We start from the raw sequence: 15274 nt of genomic DNA, 5'->3' as shown, positions 1-15274 counted from the left end.
AGCTGACAGTCAACACAGGACTCATTGGTGTGGACCCCCAACCTCACAGGGGTGGAGGCAAACATGTTTGTGGAAGGGCTTCTCAGGGCCTGGAGAGAGCACTAGACCTGAGCCTGAGATATCCCGTCCTCACGCAGGGAGGTCCAAGAGACAGACTGGGTGAATGGCCTCTCCCTGAAACCTGCAAAGGGTGGGGATGAGCCCAGCTGCCCCCCAGGGGACCCGGCCGTGAGAGGCTGGAACAGGCCTTTCCAGCACTGTGGGGCAGCTGCTGGTGCTCTCTGTGCCCTGTCCCCTGCAAGGGGATGCCTGAGCACCTCCCCCTGCACCCACATCCTGGGCCGCACAGAGGCTGAGCCCTAGGACAGTCCATGGCACACCCGAGATCCCTGTCCTCCTTCCTGTGTCCCTGCGTTCTGACTCAGAGCTGCCTTTACAGCATCCTCTGGACTGGTGGATGCAGACAGCAATCCCTGAGCTGTGTGTGGAGGAGGAGGATGTTCCCCTGGAGCTGTGTGTCTAGGGGAACATCCCTGTATCCAGACAGCGGTCCCACAGCTCCAAAGTGTCACAGATGCACCGTAGAAAAGTGACAGGATGACATTCAAAGAGGAACCCCGGGTCCGAGAGCTCAGTGTTCTAGCACATCGTTGGCGGGTTCAGTCTATAGCACAGCACATTCCCTCCTAGCATACCTAGGGGAGACTCCTGAAAGCAGACTCAGGAGTAGCCTCAAAGCACTACAGCGATGGCCACAAAACAAAACAAACAAACTAAAAGGAACCAGTGAACCCAGGGAAATAGAAGCAGTAAGAAACGCAGGTTTGCTGTCTGGCACTACTGTTGCCAGCAGTTGGTGGCCCTGGGCATTGCTGGGTATGGCCCAGTGTTCAACAGTCCCACAACCTCTGGCTCTTGCATTGAACCCATGCACCAAGCATCCCTGGATTGGCCTCTGGAACCCTCCAAATGCTGTTAGTAACAAAGCTGCCTGATAAAGAATGCAGGGCAGACAGACTGCAGGGTCCCCAATTCCTCTTACCACAGTTCCAGGGACAGCTCCCGAGACTTCTCAAGCTCAGCCCTATCTGGGGAAGAGACGCAGCCGTCGAGCGAGGGATCATCTGCCCAGACTTGCTGCAACAGGGTAGTGAACCATTTATTGAGCGGGTTTGGCACCACCACAGGCCGCGCTCAGGGCGGAATCAAGAACGTAGCTTCTGTTCCTTGTTTTACCCTTGGCTGGAATCTGCCATGGAAGTCAATCCTGGGCGCAGGGCCCTACGGTGATCTGGACTGTGTTTCTGCTCTGGAGCCACAGGCTTTGGGGAGAGTGTCATGCCCTAGTTCTTTGTAACTCAATGAGACATCCAGGACATTGAAGCGAGGAAGACAGTTTCTTTCATGTCAAGGGGTCCAGGGATTGGCAGGTGCATGGAACTCAAACCCGCTCAATAAATGGTTCATTCCTAGACTGCAGTTATACTCTAAAACCACATTCCAAAGTGTCAATTAGGATCATGCAAGATTAACCACCCTTTTCCTTCCTTCCTTCCCTCCCTCTGTCCCTCCTTGCCTCCTTCCTTTCTTCCTTCCCTCCCTCCCTCTCACCCTCCTACCTTCCAGCCTTCCTTTCATCCTTCTATTCTTCCTTCTTTCCCTCTCTCCTTCCTTCCCTCTCTCCTTCCTTCCCTCTCTCCTTCCTTCCCTCTCTCCTTCCTTCCTTCTCTCCTTCCTTCCTTCCTTCCTTCCTTCCTTCCTTCCTTCCTTCTGTCCTTCCTTCCTTCCTTTCTTCTTTCCTCCTCCCCTCCCTCCCATTTTGGAGTTATTTTAGCTTCACAGCAAAATGCAGAGGAAGGTAGAGATGCCCCATTGCTCTCCTCCACAACCACACATGTGCAACCCTCCCCCTTCCAGGCCCCCCCCCTCACACACACACCTCTCACCCCAGGTGGCCCCTTTGTTCCATTGAGGAACTTGCATCCACAAACCCCAGTCACCCAGCTCCAATTTCCTTGGGGCTTCTTCCCGCCCCTCTCAGGGTGAGTGTGGACAGATAGGAAGGACTTGGGGCCACCAGGAGTGTCACCTTCAGAGTTGATCCACTGCTCAGAAGCCTTGGGAGGCACACTGCAGCACTCACGCCAGGCAGCCTGGTCCGCGATCCCTGGCTCAGAACTCAGTGACAAGGAGACCCCAACATCCGAGTGAAAGCAGAAAGGAAGGTGCAGAAATCTCTGGACTGTGTGGCCAATTGTAGGATAACACTGGTTTGTCCTTTCTCCCTTGCTACAGGGAGCTGAGGTTTATCGGGTTACACCCATCACAGTGCTCCCAAGTCACTCCCATTCCTTTGTTTATCAATAACCTCTTCTCTGTGCTCGCCTCCCCAACCAGTTAATCAGCTTTTTCCCTAACCAGATTCTGTTAGTTTGTAAGGTCAGATCACTCTAAGGACACTGAACTTGTATTGTAAGTTAATATTGCCTTTCTCCTCTCCTTATTTGAATAGTTTACTTTAAATCAATGTCCTTTTTGTATAGACAAAGGAAGACAGTTAATATTATGCTTTTATAACTTGGGAATAAATTGTCTCCAAACAATCCGCACTCTGGGGCATCTGCTTTCTCGACTTAAACCTCAGTTTCCCTTAGTTCCTAGCACCCCAAAAGCAAGGTCCCGATGAGGGACTGAATGGACCCAGGGCAAGCTGTGAGCTACCCTGGCATCGAAATGGGCCAGGCCAAAGTGCCACGACACTCAACTATAAGTTGAGAGCATGGTCATGGACAAATGCTGTCATGATCCAAAAGTAACGACTAGTTAGAACCCTGCTAAGGATAGAAAAGACTAATCTGGCCTGAGCACTGTAGCCTGAGATCGAGATGACCCCAGGAGAGCAATTCTATAAGCTTAATGTATCTCTTACTTTGTCCATACAAAATGATTAATATTATGAATGTTTATATGTTTGTTGGACAAAGAGAGGAGAAACACACCTATGGGATTCTGCTCTTGGGTGGGTCATCTTGCTGAATGAGAATGTGTCCTAGAAGCAGCTTCCCCTTCCCCTGAGGGAAAAACTTTACCACTGTTGATTGTATGACCACACCTATGTTAATCGTCGATTGCCTCGAGCAGGCCCCAGTAACGTCTCTTTCATCCTAGCCCTGAGATTATATTCAAGGCTTTTTAGGAGAATGAGACCCATCATTGTTACTGGTATTTGGCATATTTGGTGCGCCACGGGGAGTTTGCCAGACTCTGCCCTGTGGGCAGGCTATATTCGATAGCCTGCAAGTTTGTCCAGAGTAGGAATGAGATAATGAGATATCATAAAAAGATGTTCTGGTAAGATGTCGCGCGGCCGAGAATGCGGCCGCGCGGTTCCGGGAGCTGCATTTTGTAGTCTCTGAGTCTTGGCCGCTGATGGGATTACACGGCGCCAGGGGGCCAGGTGGTGGGTGTGACCCCCGCCTACTGGAATTTGGAGGATCTGGGTGGAGGATGCTCGACTCCAATTCGAGTAGGCTTGGAGATCTCGGCCCCGGAACCCGCGTGGCTTTGTCCCTCTGCCAGTACCTTCATGTGTGCGGAGAGTGGTCTCACTCTCCTATGTGTAATTTTACACCTATATGGAAGGACCAATCCCTCATGCTTTGGGATTTAACTGGACTATAAGAGAGGACTGGGGAATCCAGAGCCAGAAGGAGATTGAAGGGGGATCTATAAGGAGAATAAAGTAGCCTGGGAGAGGAAAAAGCAGGAGGAGAATCAGAGAATGGAGACAAGATTGGAATAAACTGCAATTGAGACCAACCAGCCTGGACCTCGTTCCTTTCTTTGCCTGCCTATTAGCATCGACCTCCCCAGGGTGGGGGAAACGGCCCAAGATTACCGAACGCGGGTGGCAGAGAGGGAGAGAGAGAAAGAGTGCCACAGCATGGAGGCCCCTTTGTATTTTATTTTAGTGAATACACAATCACAGGCTGGAACAATAGCACAGCAAGTAGGGCATTTGCCTTGCATGCAGCCCACACGGCCAGCCCGAGTTTGATTCCTCCGCCCCTCTCGGAGAGCCTGGCAAGCTAACGAGAGTACCTTGCCCACATGGCAAAGTCTGGCAAGATACTCGTGACTTATTCGATATGCCAAACACAGTAACAAAAAGTCTCACGATGGAGATGTTAACGCTCGAGCAAATTGATGAACAACGGGAGGACAGTGCTACAGTGCTACACAGTCAGAGTCTCGAGCTGTGTGTGGGGGCCACAATGGGGCCTGAGTGGTTTTTACCCTGAGTCTAGTGAGTGTGGCAATTTCACACAGTGAAGCCAGATTGGTACCAGGAGCTCTGTCACCAGGGTCAATGGCAAAGAGCGAGGCAGAGGGAGGCTGTGGCATGGCCAGGTTGCAAGCTAGCTATGACAGTCTGGGACAAGGTGATCAGCTGGTCAGATACGCGACACAATTTCTATTCCCCACCTAGGCCCCTGGTTTCAGACAGGTGAGCTATTGTTTTAGCTGACGGATACATTAAAGACACTTAGTAGATATGTCTAATTTAATAGGTACATTTAGAGCTGGCTGGAGCCATAGCACAGCAGGTAGGGCATTTGCCTTGCACACAACTGTCTGGGCCAACCCGAGTTTGATTCCTCCACCCCTCTAGGAGAGCCTGGCAAGCTGCCGAGAGTATCTCGCCCGCACGGCAAAGCCTGGCAAGCTCCCCGTGATGTATTTGATATGCCAAACACAGTAATCACAAACACAATAATAGATGAACAATGGGAGGACAGTGACAGTGACATTTAGAGCAGCACTGCACAGCACTGCACTGTCTTCCTGTTGTTCATCGATTTGCTCGAGTGGGCCCAGTCTGGGATATTTTCATAGCCTGGTCAGAAAGTATCTTTAAAGTAAAATATGAAATCATGATAATCTCCTATTCTGTTCTTGCCTGGTGCACATTTGTTGATCTCACGTCTAAACTAACTAAACCAAGAGTACATTCTGTTTTTTTTTTGTTGTTGTTGTTAGGATTCGATTTCCCACAAGTGAACAAGGCCACATGCACCTAGAATAATGTAGGGTGACCCCCTTAATGCCATTGTATTAAGTCACTGTGACATTACCACTCAGGAGATCTTCCTGTCCCCTGCACAGGGAAGAGTCAGGCATGAGCTCTTAGAAAGTGTCCCCAGGACAGAGTGATAGTACAGCGGGTAGGATGTTTGCCTTGCACGAGGCCGGCCCAGCTTCAATCGCCGGCATCCCGTATGGTACCCCCATCCCCAGAATCCCTTATGAATTATTGCAAGGAATAATCAGATCATCACTGGGTGGGAGACTCCCAAAACAAAACAAAACAAAAACAACCCCCAAAACAGAAAGTCAGAAAGTATGGTTTGGCGCTCCAGAGGCTGAATCAACGAGAGCTTCATTTCCAGTTCAGAGGGAATTTCGAGGCAGAGAGGAAGTCCTTCTCAGGAAGCAGTAACGACATTTCTAGATTCTTCCTCTGTAGACCCACCCCAACCAGTGAGACAAAGGACTCCCACTACTGCGGCTGCCCAGGGCCAGGGTGAAGCCCTGGAACCTCAGCCCTGCCTCCGGATGCCTGTGGACATCACTGGTTCTGAGGGCGTTTTCTCATAACTGAGTAGCCAATGGCACCCAGAAGTCCTAGTCCCACTGTCACGTAAGTCGCGGTCTCCACGGTCTCCACCTGGAAGAGAGCACACATGCAGAGTCCCAAAGCCCAGGCACACACTTCCTCACTTTCCCCAAGGCCTGGGGTCGCCTCATCTCTGCCCCAAGCCCTCCCAGCTGGACCCCCAATCTTCTCCTGCATATAATGCAGTGGATTCCCAACAGGTTTCATTTCCTGAGAAGAGAGACCCCGTGACACGCCTTAGCTGGGTCTTGCCTGCACGCGAGTGTCAGAGAATGGGCAGGATGGAGTGAGGGGGGCCCTGGGGTGGGAGAGGGGGATTTTATTTCTTCATGTGTGGTAATGGGTGTGGACAGTGCTTGGGATTCTGGGTAGAGTAAGGGGACCCAAAGGGAGGGAGATTTTGGAAACCACGTGACTGCCATTGGGGTCCCCGTGCAAAGGGACTGCACAGGTACAGCCTGGAAACTTCTCTCTGTGCCTCCTCAGCCTGGACCCAGGTTGGCCCATTCTACGCACTGTCTTGGGGCACCTCAGATATCCACCCCCATCCTCTACCTCCTGACTGTCCCCCTCAAGCTTCTCTCCTGTCCCCTCCTCCTTTCTGGCCCCTCCACTAGTCGCCTCGAGGGTCTTGAGGGCTGCAGGTGGCTGTGCAGAGTCCACCTGCTAGGGACAATGGTGGCAGTCTTGCTTGTGTCCTTGATTTCCTTGTGCTCTGGGGGACAATGAGCTTGTTGGCTGAGGGGCTGGGTCTAGAGATTTTGTGCCGGATCTTCCATACAACTGTTCTAGAATTCTGAGCGTTGGCTGAAAAGGCTGCAGTAAATGCAAGGGCTCGGGTTCGATCCTCAGTACCAAAGTCCTCTGACAGCGGGGTATGTCCCCCAGGGGCTGGAGTGATAGCATTTCGGGTAGGGCATTTGCCTTGCACACGACCAACCCAGGTTCGATTCCCAGCATCCCATATGGTTCCCCAAGCACCATCAGGAGTAATTCTTGAGTGCAGAACCAGGAGTAGGCCCTGTGCCTTGCTGGGTGTGACCCAAAAAGGAAAAAAAAAAAAAGGATATGCTTCCCAAAGTGTTCTAGTGACCTTCAGGGCTACACAGAGCTTAGGTGCCCCTTTCCTGTGGGATCCGTGGGTTCAGGAGATTTGTCTGGTCCCACGTTGGCCTGAACTCAACCTATGGAGCTATAGGAGTGATGTATCCATGGTGACATGCCCGCGGTCTATCTCTGAATCAATGCTCATAGCGACACCCAGGCCCAGAGAGTAAGTGACCAATCCAAGTAACTCCGTGGATGAGACAACTCTGCAACGGGAGCTGAGCTTTCCTGACTCCTGATCACAGGGTCCCAGGAGATTTCTTTGCATCATCCCTGGCTCTCAACCTGTCACCCCAACCGGAGCCGACCAGCGAGGACCTTACCTGCTCAGAGTGAGACTTGCCATAGCGCAGACGCGTGACAAAGTGCTCACAGTTTCCCGAACGCACAGAGTACGGCATCTCCTCTCCAACTTTCGCCTTGGCCACGCTGATGATCTGGTACACGGGGAGCGGCAGGTACTTGTGGTCTAGGTAGTTGTTGACCCGATAGCGGCAGTCGCCTACCACATCCTTCAGCAGCTCCCGCTTCACCACCGCCCGGTTGCTCAGCACCGAGAAGAGGCTGGAGGAGCCGGCACCGGCGTACTCGCCTGCAGCATGACGGGGGAAGAGGGGGCGGGCATGGGGGCTCTGCCACAGCTGGGCGCTGTTCTTACACAGGTCGATACTTGATGCCAGGGGTGTGGGGAGGGTCAGAGTCACAACCATGCTCACCGCATGAATATACATCATCTACGGCCGGTCTGCCTATCATGGCTGGTTAGGGTTTCGGTTTCAACCCATACAAACACAATAGGAAACTAACGATTTGGTGGAGCTTTAATAGATCCCCATTTGTATTTCTGAAAGAGATTTTATCTATCTTCAAGAACCTTATGCTTAAGATTTTTTTTTTTTTAGTACTTTGGGCCACACCTGGCAATTCTCAGGTCCTACTCCTGTCTCTGTGCTCAGGGCTCACTCCTAGTGGGGCTCAGGAGACCAGCTGAGGTGCAGGGGATCAAACCCCAGGTGAGTGGTGTGCAAAGTGCAAGGAAAGTGCCCTACCCACTGTACTACTGCTCCAACCTGTTTTGGTTGTTGTTTTGGTTGGTGTTATGGGCTACTTGGCTTAATGATCTTGGATCACTTCTGGCAGTGCTCCTGGAATCATGCAATGCCAGGGTGGAACCCAGCCTCCGGCTTGCAAAGCATGACTCAGAACACTGAGCTTTCTCTTTGGCCCCTCTTTGATTTACTGTTCAGAGACCAATCAGTCCCTCCATTTTGGAAAGCCAGACTCCATTTTTTTCCTCAGGGTCATGAGTTTACCAGCTAGTAAGAAAAACATCCCAGACCCAAGGGCATGGTACAAATACCCAGACATCTGACCACAGGTAACAAGGATGATTCAAGTCAGTGTAACAAGATATGTTAACTGCTGTTTCCACTTCTGTACCTCCCCAAGACCACGAGAATGTGCCCGGTAGCAGGCACCCGGGGACGCAGACCTGCACGCAGGGTAGGCAGGAGGGCAGGGGGTTTAGAAACCTCTCCCTGCAGGCGGAGGTCCAAGTCTCTTAGGCTGGGGAACCCTCAGTGCTGGGTTTCTTGTATGAGTGTGTTCTAGAGTGTGACTTAAACCTCGAAAAAAATGTGTTCTGTGTCTGTGTGTCTGTCTCTGGTTGAGCTCAGGCTTGTGGCCACTTAACAGAACCCACATGCTGTAAGGTTGTGCCTGTGAAGCCCATGTGTTTCCTGGACATGTAAGTGTCCTGGTTCTGCTGTCCACTGCCTTTGTCATCAGCTGATCTGGTCGCTCAGACTCACGGGTCACAGAGACCCCTGGGTCTTGGGCAGAGCATTTTCATGCCACCCCAGGATGCTGCTTCTGGGAGAAGCTGCAACCGATGCTCTCATGGGCCCTGGTTCTGGGGAAGCCTCTGAGGGGAAAGGACCTCCCCCCCACCCAAGCACACGGCCCCTGCTGAGGAATCTTCTCTAGCCCAGAGAATGCGGGCTCCGGGCTGCTGTCAGTCACTTCAGACTGCTCCCAGGAGTGTGGCTCAGAGCTGGGAGAGCTGGTGGGGAGGGAGCCCAGCTATGAGGGGCTCAGGGTCAGCTGGTCAGGATGGAGCCCCGCTGTGGGGGGACTCAGGGGTTAGCCCTTTGGGTCCATTGTGATGCTCTGGGATGGGCTATGGGGTCCCCCAGGCCCAATGGTGGGAGAAACCCACTCATTCCCTGAGTTCGCCCCTTTCTATTGTTAGCTCATATCATGAGAACGGTTGTCAACAGCCCTTACTTGGAGGCGCTAGGTGGACCACGTATCCGTCTCCCACGTAGATGGCCCAATGCTGGTAGCCAATGCGGAAAATCTCAATCAGGTCTCCAGGCTTCGGCTCTTCCCCCAACTACGACAGAAAAAGGAGAGAATCTGGGCTCAGACCCCGGGCTCCTGGGGAGACCCAGGCCAGGGCCATGATGGGGCCTTCACCGTGGGACTCGTCTGGTGAGGCCTTGGAGAAACAGAGCTGCCATGATCATGGCCCTCAGCCGTGTCTCATACTACAGGGTCTCCCTTGAGCTGGAACTTAGAGGCAAAAACAGACTTTGTTACTTTGGAGAGTGGCTTATCCCTGTGAACATGCACTCTGTGTGTGTATGTGTGTGTGTGTGTGTGTGTGTGTGTGTGTGTGTGTGCGCGCATTTGTATGTGTTCTATATGTTCTTTTGCACATATATGATGCATGTTGAGCATGCATCCCTTGTCTATGCTCCTGTGAGGTAGCAGATAGGCACGTGCAGAGCTGCTGTGCCCCTGAAGCAGGTGTGTGTGGAGCCTGTCACCCGGAGAGGTGCCCAGGCTTGTTCAGTGACACAGGTAAGGGAGTCCAAGGGGCCCGTCATGCCTCCTGACCCTGGTTGTTCGAGCCACCCTGGACTGACAGCACCCCTGATCGCTCTGGGGTCACCCAGCTTCCTACACTGAGGGGTCTGAGCCTCCATCAGTGCCCCCTTCTGGCCACTTCCTGCAATGCCCCTTCCCTAGGCCTGGGGTTGAGAGAACGGGTGGGGGTGGGGTGGTGGAGTGTTCCCTGCTCCTCGCCCTGCTCTGAGTCCCCTGCCTTCCCCTCTCCTCCTTTTTCTTGGGGGTCCTGCCCTGGGCACTGAGCTGGGTCAGTGACAATTTTCCATTTGTCTCCCTTTCTGTGACAAAGTCAGTGAAGGACAGAACGTGTCCATCTCCTGACCCTGGTCACCCAGAGAGACAGGTCCAGCTCAGCTTTTCCCTTTGTCCTGCCAGTGCTCGGGGACCTTGGGGATCCGGACGTTTCTTTCATCTCTTTCCTGCTGACAGATGTGTTTAGGGACCCCACTCCTGTTCAGTGACCCCCCCCTCCAGATTGTGACCACCACTGAACTCAGAATCACCCTTAGGGCATCTCTCAGCCCTCCCCGCCACAGGTCCCCCCGAGTCCCCTTCTTACCCACAGTTGCATCCGTCTGATCCTTTGTACATCCAGTTTCTACGCCTCCTCTGCCTCCCACACTTTTCCTCTGAGAGGCTGAAATCCGGCCAGCCTTCACCAGTTCCCAGCCCCTGCCATCTGACATCTGTCTCTCATGGGTCCCATTTCCGATGTCTGCAGCGTCCTGTGCCCATGCTCGGCCACTGCCAGCGCTCCTGTCCCCATGACCCAAAGAAGGTGACAGCCTGGCTCAGCCTCTGAGACTTTGTGCAAGGAGGGGGATGGCGGCTCAGCAGTCCTGGGCTCCCCATCTCTCTCCCCTTCCCACTCGGCCTCAGGCCAGCTGCCAGGGCAGGGCAGCGAGGGGCGGCCGCACCTGGACGTGTGTGGACCTTGTCCAGCCAGAGTGCATGGGGCCTGGTGGCAGGAAGCTGAACTTGGGCCCTGGCTGGAAGGAAATGGTCCTGCAAGAGAGGCCCATGTTCAGGGGCTGCGGTAACAGCCAGAAGCCGGGGCTGCCTGACTGTCTCCCCCCGCCAGCACATTGCCCCCAGAACCACTGACTGAGTGTTCCCCAACTGACAGCCGTGAAGGCCAGGACCAGGCCCTGGGTGAGGTGAGGTGAGGTTGCATGGTTCAGGTCTGAGCATGTAGGAGTAGGGGCCAGGAGAAGTACCAGGAAGGCAGGGGTGAAGTGGGGGGTGGTGGTGGGAGGAGGATGGAGGGAGCAGAGGCTGCAGCAAACCCCCTCCTGGGAGGGCATTCTCTCACTTTCCTAATCTGGGGGTCCCTCCATCCACTCCAGCCTCTGCTGGCATGAGCCTGTGGGGGCTGAGTCAGCACCTCCAGCAGGAACAGCTTCCAAACATTCTTAACGTCCCCCTCCCACTGCCCTTACCCCAGGGAGTTTCGGGTCCCTTTAATATTCCAGACAGAAAGGGACCCCCTACCTGCCTGAGACCTCAGAGCCTGCACATTCAGCTCAAGGAATGTGCTTTCCCCTGAGGGTCCCTACAACAGACTCTGGACACTTGTGCCCATGGGAGGACCCAGGAGGCTCCACGAAGCCTCCCACAATACAATCCAGATGGAAAATTCTCGGGACTTACCTGCGCCATCGCTGCAGAAGCCTGGGCCATGAGGTCGCTTTCTGGCACCAGCTGTTAGACTGGGAGTTTCTCTTTCACTTTTCTTTCCCTGAAGTCCCGCCTCAAACTCTTACAAGTACTTTAAAGGGAGTAGAATGTTCCTACTTCCTCTTCCACTGCCTGTAAAGGTCATGAATTATTCCCTCAAACTTGTGTCTGTGACCCTCCTCGATGCAGAGCAGGGGAAAGGAGATATCTGCTTCTGCAGGAATCTGGGCATTCTGCCCTCCTACTCTGGGAGCTGCACCTGCTCAGGAACGAAAGGCATTCAGGGGCAACCAGTATGTCCCATGGATCACTGTCCTGTGTGGACTGCAGGGTGAATTGTCAGGAGCCATAGAGGGTGCCGCGTTCTGCACAGCTAAGTTGAACAGGGTACCCTAGACAAAGGGAGAAGGACAACCGAGTAAGGAGGGCTAGACAAGCAATGCTCAGGCAGCGTCTTTATTGAACAAGCAACAGACTTTTATAGGTCTCTAGAAGGAAACATACATTGGAAAAATATACAGGAATGTTCAGGATACAAAAGTTTAGATTGCTCTAGACGTCTGGACTCCGCGCCAGGCTGTGGGGCGGGTGAGAGCCCTCCCCACCCCAAGGGACCCAGGCCCGGCAGCTGACCTCCACTGCCCAACCACCGCCATACTCCAGACCGCTTTTTGGACTGCAAAGCAGCCACACAACACATTGTAAGACACTCCCAACCATTTATGCCTCTTGAAGAGCCCAGCAAGCTACTGAGACTATCTAGCCTGCACAATGAGAGCCTGGCAAGCTCCCTGTGATGTATTCGATATGCAAAATACAACAATAGGTCTCATTCCCCTGACCCTGAAAGAGCCTCCAATCATTGGGAAAAGACGATTAAGAAGAGGCTGCTAAAATCTCAGGGCTGGGAGGAATAGAGACGTTACTGGTGCCTGCTCGAGTAATTAGACGACCAATGGGATGATTGTGATAGTGAGAGATGTCAATGATGTTTTTCTATAATTACATCGTTTCAATGACTTAAGGACTTTCTTAATATTAACTAGCACAGGCTCCCAACAGGGGGGAAGAGGGAGAGGAGGGCTGTCCACGGGGAGAAGGTGATCTGGATATATCATTGGCTGCAAGAGGCAGAACTTAACGGAAGATGGCCTAGCTGCCTGGTGGTCACTGTCCAAGGCTAGAGTTGGCCCCTGGAAGGGATTTTCCTCTGTCCCTTGGGCATGAACAGACGGGGAGGCGGGGGCACAGTGGGACGTGAGAGGAAGATGGTGAGGGCCCGAGAGTCAGTGTGAAGAGGGGCAGTGGGGAGAAAACCAAGGCAACACTGAAGCTGTCTCTCCTCGCCCTGGCATTAAGAATGCTTGCATTCCTTCTCTATCCTAGCTGCCGACTCCCCCAGCTCCTAAGCAATGATGGTTGGAGGGATTACTCGGGATGGGAGATGTGTGCTGAAAGTAGAAAAAGGATAAGACATGATGGCCTCTCAGTATCTGTATTGCAAACCATAATGCTCAAAAGCAGAGGGAGAGTCAGAGGGAAATTGTCTGTCATAGAGGCGGGGGGGAGGGGCGGTACGAGGAGGAGGGCGGGAGGGTTACTGGGAACATTGGTGGTGGAATATGCACACTGGTGGAGGAATGGATGTTCCATCATTGTATGACTGAAATTCAAATATGAATGCTTTGTAACTATAGCTCACAGTGATTCAGTAAAAAAAATGCTTGCATTCATTTTCAGCAGATTATTCATAACAAACAATATAAAAGAAATGATTTTGGTTCTGCTTTGGTTCTGCTTTGTGGTTTAGGATGGAGACATCCAAAATATGGTGGTGGGAAGGTGTAATGGTGATTTGATTTATATTCAAATATTAAATGTAATCAAATATTGTGAACAACTTTATAAAAATAAAATAAAATTTAAGAAACAAAAAAATTAAAAAGTTTTTTTTAAAAAGCATGCTTTCATAAAGCCAGGGAGAAAACTTTCTAGGGGAGTTTTAAAACTGGTTGTTCTGCCCAGGTTTTGGCTGCAGTGGCAGGTTGTAGGCGTGAAGGATGACTTCAGAGCAAGGGTGATGTCTTGTTCTCAGAATTCCAGCACTCTAAGAGGGCCAAAAGCTAACTGCTTGGCACAACCACGAAGCCCAGGACATTTTGAAAAGCTCAAAGGAAAAGGAGTTGGCCCCACTACGCAGGATCCTCTGTGGATCCCAGTGGTGAGCACGAGGACTTACAAAATCCCTAACTGAAACCAAAGCACAAAAATCTGTTAACTCTACAACTGTACCTCATGGTGTTTCACTAATAGAAATTTTTAAAAAAGCCTGGACCCTTATTCCAGGGTCTCACTTAAGCCTCCATGGCCCTAGAAAGTCATTTCTTGATACCTTAACATGAGTTCCACAATGGGCTGAGGGACCAAGAATCCATAGTCACATCATTCTGGATATAACAGAAGAGGGCTGAGTCCCCAGAGGTGATGGTTGGTCAAGACAGCTGTAATACACATAATCTCTGGTCAAAAAGGCAAAACATGATGAAGTAATCCCAACATCTAGAAGGACACTTCAGGAGTTATAAATTCCAAAACAGAATGTCATGAGGCCGGTTGTTGGAAGACGTGATCACCTCTACCTGGGAAAAGTCACTGGTGTAGGATAACATTGATTTATCATTTCTCCCTGGCCTCAGGGAGCTTAGGTTTATTAGGTTACACCCATCACAGTGCTCCTGAGGCAGTCCCATTCCTCTGTGTTTATATTTAACCTCTTCTCTGTGCTCTGTTTCCCCAACCGGTCAATTAACTTTATACCCAAATCAGAGTGTTGATTTGTATTTGCAAGTGAAATACTGCTTTTCTCCTTCCCTTATATCCTTTTGCATAGTTTACTTCAGAGCAATGTCCTTTCTGTTTAGACACAGGAAGACAGTTCATGCAATGCTTTTGTAAGTTGGGAATTAATTGACTCTGAATAACATTCACTCCTGGGCATCTGTTTTCTCGACTTAAGCCTTACTTGTCCTTACTTCCTAGCATCCCCAAAGCAGGTTCCCAATGAGGGACTGGCTTGACCAGTAAGCTGTGAGCTACCCTAGCATCGAAATGGGTCAGGCCAAGTGCCATAATACTTAACTGTAAGTTAAGAGCATGGCCATGGACAAATTCTGTCATGATCCAAAGAGCAACAACTGGATTAGGACCCTGCTAGGGTTAGGAAATATTAATCTGGCCTGAACACTGTAGTCTGGGATCTATAGCAAGATGTACCCAGGAAAGCAATCCTACAAGCATGATGAACGTCTCCAGGGTACAGTCCCGACTCCTGCTAATCTCTAGTGGCCCAGATTGGTGCTACCCTTGGCCCCACCAGTCTGCCCCATGCCAGGGCCCCCCACAGGGCTCACAGCACACGCACCCCTCAAGGTAACATCACTGACACTGGGGGTGAAGCCCAGGGCTATGCTCTGCACTTGGAGCCCAGTGGAGGGTCACCTGACCCACCTGCAACCAATCAGTGTGAGGAAGCTCAGCCAATCATGTTTTCCTGGAACCCCTCGGAAGCCTATGGATGAGTGGGGTGGGGGCACAGGACAGAGGCCCAAGAGGCCTGTGCAGGACCCTGTGGGGAGAAGCAGGAGCCCAGGGCGGGAGCAGGGGAAGCCACAGAGAGACGGGGAGAGACGGAAGAGCCGAGAAAACGGGCACATCCTGCAGGGGCAGCAGGTGTAGCGGGCACCGGGGCCGCAGCCGGTCACGGCCCGCTGGACACACAACGCCGGCCACGGGCCCTGGGTCCTGTTCATGCCCATCAGGATGGGCCTGTTCCCGTGCTTCTATGGAAGGACCCACATCCTGTAAGAGAAAAGCAAACACAGACGCAGACCTGGAGTACAG

At 52.1% G+C, this 15274-nt stretch overlaps 1 protein-coding gene across 1 annotated transcript; it reads right to left on the bottom strand.

The window, feature by feature from the left end:
• Nucleotides 1-5602: 5602 nt before the first annotated feature.
• On the bottom strand, nt 5603-11356 carry LOC130039687 (phospholipase A and acyltransferase 4-like). Its single transcript, XM_056131559.1, has 4 exons — nt 11348-11356; nt 9071-9179; nt 7108-7376; nt 5603-5728 (listed from the first exon to the last, which is right to left on the bottom strand). Exons 1-4 carry the CDS (start codon nt 11354-11356, stop codon nt 5630-5632), a joined length of 486 nt encoding a protein of 161 aa, XP_055987534.1. The 3' UTR covers nt 5603-5629.
• Between the last annotated feature and the right edge of the window lie 3918 nt (nt 11357-15274).

The sequence above is a fragment of the Sorex fumeus genome, unplaced genomic scaffold (genome assembly GCF_029834395.1).
Source record: "Sorex fumeus unplaced genomic scaffold, SorFum_2.1 ptg000093l, whole genome shotgun sequence".
Taxonomy (NCBI): Eukaryota; Metazoa; Chordata; class Mammalia; order Eulipotyphla; family Soricidae; genus Sorex; species Sorex fumeus.
This window is presented reverse-complemented; position numbering and strand designations above follow the sequence as displayed.

Coding starts and splice junctions, on each gene's coding strand:
- LOC130039687 (XM_056131559.1), bottom strand. Junction 7,377..9,070: donor GGTCCACCTAGCGCCTCCAA/GTAAGGGCTGTT, acceptor GTCATGCTGCAG/GCGAGTACGCCGGTGCCGGC. Junction 5,729..7,107: donor GCAAGTCTCACTCTGAGCAG/GTAAGGTCCTCG, acceptor GCTCTCTTCCAG/GTGGAGACCGTGGAGACCGC.